Below are 7,647 nucleotides of genomic sequence, written 5' to 3' on the forward strand. Positions count from 1 at the left end.
GCAGCAGAAAGGTTGTGAGGTAGCTGCCCAATAAGCTTGAGGAAGTCCGACATGGTGACATCGAATGACTGAGGGATACAAACGGTACAAAGAAAAAAGATTAAGTGAGGAAGGAAAAGGTGAACTGCAACAGCTTGAAGGTGGGTAGTCAGAGAGATGGGGTTGACTATGATCATCATCCTGTGTGAGCAGCACGACTCCCGCATGAGATGGAATGATGTCCTTCTTGGCGGGGGGAGGGGGGATGTCAAAATGGACCGGGAAGAAATGTGAGAGCTCAAAGCAGTTGTGAGGACACAATTTTGTTTCCTGATGGCAGAGAACAAGTGGACACTGGAATTCTAACAGCAGCTGTAAGTCCTCCTTGTTGGATCGAAGACCACAAACATTCCACTAGAGGAGAGTCAGGATGAGGAAGAAAAGAAGAGTGTCACCTCGGTGGCTGCCTAGTGCCAGCCTTTGAATACTCGCTGCTACAGGGCACACAGGCTGGCTGCTCCATGACATTTGCAGAAGCATCAGCATTCTCCTCCTGTCGGCCTGCGGAGTCCAGGTCAGAAAAATGGTTGGTAGTGCACACCGGAGGCACGGAAGTCAGCTGAGCAAGGGTATAATGTGGTGATACCATTGAAGAGGACCGTTGAGTCAGTGAAGGAGAAGACTGCTTGCCATTGTTTGACTTCTTGGAGCCTTTCCGGTTGGTGAAGGAAGACTCAGATGTTGTTTGGCTGGATGGACATAGAACTATTCTACCCCATCAGAGGAGAGCCACTTATGAAAGTGGTCATGTCATATACCAGTTCTGCAATAACTTCTCCACAGCACTTTATGTGGACATGACCATCAGGCATCTGCCAACCTAAACAAATAACCACCGCCAAACTGTGGCCGAAATCAAACTTTACCAGCGAATGGCACTACCTGCTTGAGTTCAGTGGCTTATTCACAACCTGCAGTGCTTGCAAAATGTAGTCAACCAGGACAATGTAGCACACAGGTGTGTGTGGTGCATGTAAATTATTAAACATTTAAAGACTATATAATCTGAACAGAAATTTTCTCACTATTAATTACATAATACTATTGTATAATGCTACTGTAAACTATTTATATCTGGTGTTTTCAGAATTGCTACGGCTATGGGTGTGTGTCAGTCTGATCAAACCTACTGGAGGCACACATTTCTCAGCTTATAAAAGTTACTTGCTGTAACAAGTTCTGTAAGCATTTCATAACTGACTGCAATCTCATTAAGCATGGTTCTGACCTAGCTGATTTTACCTTGCTGGTTTATTCACTTTTTTATTGAAAGTGTTTCTCATAAGCACAAGCTCCCAGCTATATAGACACTGCAGCATTTTTGATATAATAGAAACTATTTTACCATGACTGATCTGAAGGTGGTTGCTTAGTCAACTGAAACTAGTCAGCACATTTTAGTGTCTTAAAATCTTATAGTGTATGCAATCTAGACAATTATAAATGTATGGGTTGTTTTCTTTTCTTTCCCTTTAAAATACATAAATAAAAAAAGGAGAGAGACAGAACAGTTTTATTTACCAAAGTTGGCATCTGTCGGGGATGACTCAACTTCCATTGATATCTCTCCACACTGTATCTTCCACAAGAAGTGGTAATTTATTTTATTATGAATATACTTTACAGTGACAAATGTATGTGGCATGGGAGGGGAGGGGGGGTGCAAGAAAGAGGGGGAGGTGGTGTTTTGAAGTATGGTTGTGCAAGGTACTTGTAGAGATTGGACCTGAACTACCACGTTGATGACCCTGCCAGGGCAGCAACTAGTTAAGCAGCACATGCTGTCGAATGCTTTTTGTAGTGTGTTGCTCAGTTTTCTTTTCTTATTATGAAATGAGTGGAGACCTGCCTGAATCACCACATTTGTTAAAGTCCTCCTCCTGGAACGGGGAGGTTGTGCACCAGCCCTGAATCGAACACGTCGGCTGGATTAACTACGAGGGTCAGTGTGTTGGTAGGCTGGATGTAGTTTTCAGGCTGTTTTCCACATATCATTAGGGAAATGTAAGGCTCTACCCAAGTTCCACCTCAGTTACACAATTCACAAACAGTTTGAAAAATTTTGCTCACTTACATGCAGGCAGTTGTGGTACACATATTACGCCTGGTGGGGGGATTAGAATTTAACGCCCAGTTGGCATCGAGGTCATTTGAGGACAAGCACAAGCTCGGATTGTTTCAAAGATGAGGAAGGAAATGAGCTGTGACCTTTCAAAAGAAGCATCCTAGCATTTGCCTGGAGCGATATCCAGGAAGGGGTTTGAACAGCTGTCCCCTGGAACATGAACTCTGTGTGCTGCCACTGCATCACCCCACTCAGAGAGAGAGAGAGAGAGAGAGAGAGAGAGAGAGAGAGAGAGAGAGAGAGAGAGAGGGGGGGGGGGGCAGTGTGGCAACAGAAACGGCATCTGGTCACCTCAAATTAACTTTTACAAATCCATAAATAGCCATCCCAACCCTGTGTCAATGGAACAAGAAAAATAAGATTTTTGAAATGAGTGAAGAGACTAATACTGGTCCATTACAGGGTTTGAGTACTGCCCTCAAAACACCAGAAGGAATTAGCAAGCCTTATGAGCATTACATCAGGTCTGCTGTTGCATTAGCACAGAGCAGAGACACAGGCTGACAGGCCTGCAGGAGGGAGTAGGGCTTGTTCCTCTGTCTCCTCTACTCATGGCCATCTGCCATATTATGTAGTACCTACATAGCACTTGCAAGTTCCAACATGGAAAAATAATTCACACAGACAGATTCCAACCAAAATCAAGTATATAAATCCATTTCAATTTCAAATTTCATCTGCCCACAATATTCTACCTACTTACTTCCCTCATATGTAACAGATCCATTATTTCTTTTTTTTACACATTGTTAATACGTTAGCGATCTTCATCCTCAACGTTCATTAGTGTACATGAGCCAAACTTTCTGCTCAAGTGCAGCTGCCCATTACAAACTCTGACAGAATTACACTTCTCTGATAATATGCGATAGATAGTCTACATCTCATTCGTCCAGTACACTTGCGGTTATTAAACCGGCAACTCTTCTATTGGTAGAATGGGTTCCTGGGTACGAGCACACCACATCACAAATCCCATGTCAGGTTTGCTCATTTGTGGGTGTCTCTGGCAGTATTCGGTGGCAATAGATGGTCACTGTCTAGCTGCGAACTCATATTTACACAAGGAAGGAGTAGTTCTTCCCACCATTTTCTGTAGCTCTCAGTGTTCATTAGACCACAAGAGCCAAACTTTTCACTCTAGTGCAGTAGTTTATTCCGAACTCTGATAGAATCACGTTGTAGGTGGTCCATGCCTTGGAAACGCAAGCAATCCGTGAATTATCTTACAATTTTCTCAAAAGTATTAGCAATTCTATTCATACACGTTAATTCATTTGAAGCAGTTATCACACAATGTACTACATCCACTCGTCATCTGGTTATAGGAAAACATTCGATACGAGTTGTCGGCTTTAACCAGTGACATGGGAAACACGAAAACACAGTAAACAATATGGCAACTACAGTGTTATTGGACATTTTCATCAAATGGGCTATGCTACAGATCAATCTGTGACAGCAATCTTTAACATTATGTCACTGGCCAAAGCCAAACACTTCTATCTGGCATTCCTCTTGACACTGTTGTCCAACCAACAGATCCTTCAGCCCCACTCAACAGTACTGGATCATTCTCATTATTCTTTTCATCCTAAATGTCACTAGACATTTTACTACACACGAAACAAGAGCAACCAGTAAACAAACTTATTTGGTGGTCTCGAGTTCACACGTTACAAACATACCTGCCAGATAAAATGCGACACCACAATACACTAGGCAACAAAGTCACAAACAAAAAGGTATGAATGACATGAATTACTGTCTGCATCATCCAGTAAGAAAACATCACCATCAAAATAAACAGAATTCATGTTGGGTCACAGAACAAATTATCAGTGCTCAGAGATGACATGTCAAAAGATAACTGTGACTGGATTAAACAAGAAAAGGGGAAGTTATTACATTATTTCAAAAGGTGTATCTCTTTCTTTCTGTAGCCTAGATCCGAGAGCCATTCATCAAACAGCCTATTATATTATATTAGCAAAACTACCACTCATGAATGGCAAGGAAAGAGTTTCTGAAAACGATAATTTTATCATAAACTAATACAAATTAAAGTGTTAGGATGTATTTTCTGAAAGTATTAGTCTGGAGGATAGCCTTACGTAGAAGTGAACTGTGACTGATAAGCAGTATAACAAGAATGGATACGTTAAAAAAAGAAAAAACACTGAATATTAGAGGGCAGATAGAGTAATTAATGACGTAGTAGTGAAGCGATCTGGAAAAGAAAAACAGATTTATGGCACAACTTGACTAAAGGAAGAGCTCATTTGATGCACACATCCTGTGGCATCAATGAATAATCGATTTCGTCATGGAGAAAAGTGTAGGGGGATAAAATGTTAGGAGACAAGGCCTCGCAATATGGAAACGCTTAAACTAAAAGTGGTGAAGAAATACATTCGGAAATAGTTCACATTTATTTCACATAGGCCTACAATATTATAAGATTCTGCATAACCCAATACAAGGTTGCAATCGAAACGATTATTGGTAAACAATGACATGCTATACTTTTGGGAAAATGCCATATTCCTTCACTATTATAAAATAATGACAGCATAAATTCTTAATACAATACAGTTTGCTGAGGCGAGCGATCAGTAATTTCCCTATTACAAACAACTGGGCAGATCGTGCTTCAACTCCAACTCCAAATACAGATTGAGTACAAATGAACATGCCAGAAAAATCTGATTTTAATAGAAGATAGTACTTTAAAACAATCCTCTCTCAAATCACTACCTAGTAGGGAAAGGCACCTTAAGCATTGTGCTAAGCAATTTCTGAATTACACCAGGAATGGACCGATTCGCGGTGCACAAGCAGAATAAAATCCACATTTAATTTCTTCTTTATATGTCCGTAAATTAATATTTCTAGCACAAATAACTTTGTTCAACGTTGACCAGTTGTTCTGGTTGGTTACGAAGACAAGTTTCCAAACATACTTATATACACTATCATATGACTCAAAGGGGAACTTTCTCTTAGTTTTTCCACAACATACGTTGATTAAATGACGTTTACATCAACACAGTCTACCGGTCAGTGTCACATCTGCAAAAACGAAGACATACCTTCGTTTGACAAGACGTCAACTACATCGTCAATAGTTGTTTTCCGTTCTTTCCGGCTTGCTGTTTGTATTCGAATGTGTAGATCTTTCAACGCTTTTGCCAACTGCAAGAGAAATGTGTAACTTGAGACATACCGCTCTTGTTTACAATACAACACAAATCCACGTGACAACACTATACCTCTGTATCAGCCATTTTACTATAAACTAAATGCTTTGTTTTAATCACAAGATGATTTACAAATCGTATCTAAAGGTAAGAACGCCTTTTCTGTCATAGAAGCGAACTTTAATTTGAAAACACTCGCACACGAAACACGACGGAGAAATCACTGTACCAGAGATGTAACGGTATGTTACATCCAATATCTTTGAAACATGTATTCGGCAAAGATATCTGTCTTCACATCATCAAAGATCGCATGATCGAGACCATGCAGTTAACCACTGGGCATGGACGTCCGCGAGAATTTATGCTGGGGGGGGGGGGGGGGACAAGACTCTGATGTTAATGAGTTGATTAGTTTCGACATCAATGAATAAAGATAATTTTATTGTCGTTCAACTGTTACAGCAATACACAACGCCAAATTACAATTGTATGTAAACATGCAGTACTGCAGCAAAAGCACACATTAAGAGATTATTTTATAAAAGATAAAACAGTTATAAGTTAATATAAGTTTTCAATAAAGTGTACTATTTGAGGTAAAAACAAATTTGAACAAAATGTCTTACATTAACAACAAAAATTACGGTACACTCTGCAACCAATTACCAGTGTGCTGTCACATTTTCACACGCATAAAATTCATTAATAGACTAAAAAGGATTAATGGCCAACCAACTGCACAATCTGTGCTCAAATAAGTCGAGTGGAGCTTCTACCATTCCTCGTTCGTTGAACATTGCAATACTGACAACTTCATAGCTGTTCTGTCATTTAGGTAATCTACATTAAGGTTTGTTAATATGCATATCATTTCTAGTGCCATGAGAGTGTTCACTTTTCTACAGAGAATGATTTATCAGAATACCAGCTTTGACAGGATTGTCTAAGCTGGTATTCATTCCTTCAGCTCATTAGTTCAAATCCAGGTTGACACTTGCGATGGGTTGTCTATAATCATTGTTTGAAGGTTATCAACATGTGAAGTGACAGTGAAAAAAGTGATACCATTAGTGTAGAGTGTGGAAAGAAAATTTATGTAAAATGGAAAATTCTTTATCATTAGAATAAATAACAAAGGTCCAAAACCGAACCCTACATCATGCCACAAGAACTAACTTTTGTAGGTTGCTCCAAAGAGAAGTGATGGTTATCCACTTACTTCTAAAGGTGTATGAGAATTCTATAATGAATAAAAACTCTGCAATACAGATTCGATGGAGTGAAGTGCTCTGTCTTGCTCTTCCTGCCCCCCTCCTCACCCCCGCCACCGTCACTACTCTACACAAGCTGGGGTCGTAAGAAGTGGGAGATTGTCTACGAAACTGATTCAGTCCTGTCTTATGAGATCTACAGATGGTGAATGTTTGAGCTTTGGTTACTACAAGGTTTGCTATGTTTGTTAAACTTTTTCTTGTGGCTATAAAAACAAAGTTGAAACATAACACGAGAGAGTGAAGTCAGAAAGGAAACTATAGAACTTAACTTGTTAGTAACGAGTAGTGTTATTATCTACAGTAAATGTGTATTACTATTAATTCAATGATATTTTTCAAATGCCAGGCAACCGTTGAGTCCAAGAATGTTCAAGGAATTATCGTTTCAATGGCGATGAAAGTTAGATCATGGTGCTCCACTTCCCAACACATACAGACAAGCATGTGAATGCTTCAAGAAAACTCGAAGAGAAGACAGGTTCCTTCCAAGAGGATTGTGGTCTTTGATAAGAATTTTGGAGGAGAATGTGTAATGAACTGTGACACAATTCAGTATGTGCTAGGAAATGAGCAGAAATGCCCATAAGCTCGAGCTACTAGACGGTGTAATACAAGAATTATCATCAATATACCTCATTATTTAAGTGAATCATCTAAATGTGACACTAGGAAAGATCCAAATCAAAGAAGACTGCAGTGAGAGGAAGAAAACACACTGAGACTTGACCAAGTAGCCTGGGCCATCAAGAACGGACACCAAGCGTAAAAAGAAAGAGAAAAACTGAGGAAATGGACAAGTGATGATGGCACTATAGATACACAAAGTCTAATGAGTAATCCAGAGAGAAAAAACCGGAGACATAGTGAAAGCAGAGACCAAGAACCAAGAGTGGATTTTGATGCAACAGCAAAGGGAATATACCACTGACTTCGCTGTCACTGTGTGGTGGAACTTATAGTGCAGCCACAAGTTCTGACTGCCTTACCGAATGATGAGTAGCACTGC

General features: G+C 39.9%; 1 protein-coding gene across 1 annotated transcript in view; it reads right to left on the reverse strand.

Moving 5' to 3' along the window:
* LOC126248822 (eIF-2-alpha kinase activator GCN1) overlaps positions 1-5,591 on the reverse strand; it is a 282,568-nt gene extending 276,977 nt beyond the window's left edge. Inside the window, exons 1-2 of the mRNA XM_049950239.1 lie at positions 5,437-5,591; positions 5,257-5,359 (exon numbers count right to left, since the gene is read on the reverse strand). Of these exons, the coding sequence (XP_049806196.1) occupies positions 5,257-5,359; positions 5,437-5,451 (118 nt within the window). The 5' untranslated portion in view covers positions 5,452-5,591. The remainder of the gene's footprint in view (positions 1-5,256; positions 5,360-5,436) is intronic.
* Between the last annotated feature and the right edge of the window lie 2,056 nt (positions 5,592-7,647).

The sequence above is a fragment of the Schistocerca nitens genome, chromosome 1, assembly GCF_023898315.1.
Source record: "Schistocerca nitens isolate TAMUIC-IGC-003100 chromosome 1, iqSchNite1.1, whole genome shotgun sequence".
NCBI lineage: Eukaryota > Metazoa > Arthropoda > Insecta > Orthoptera > Acrididae > Schistocerca > Schistocerca nitens.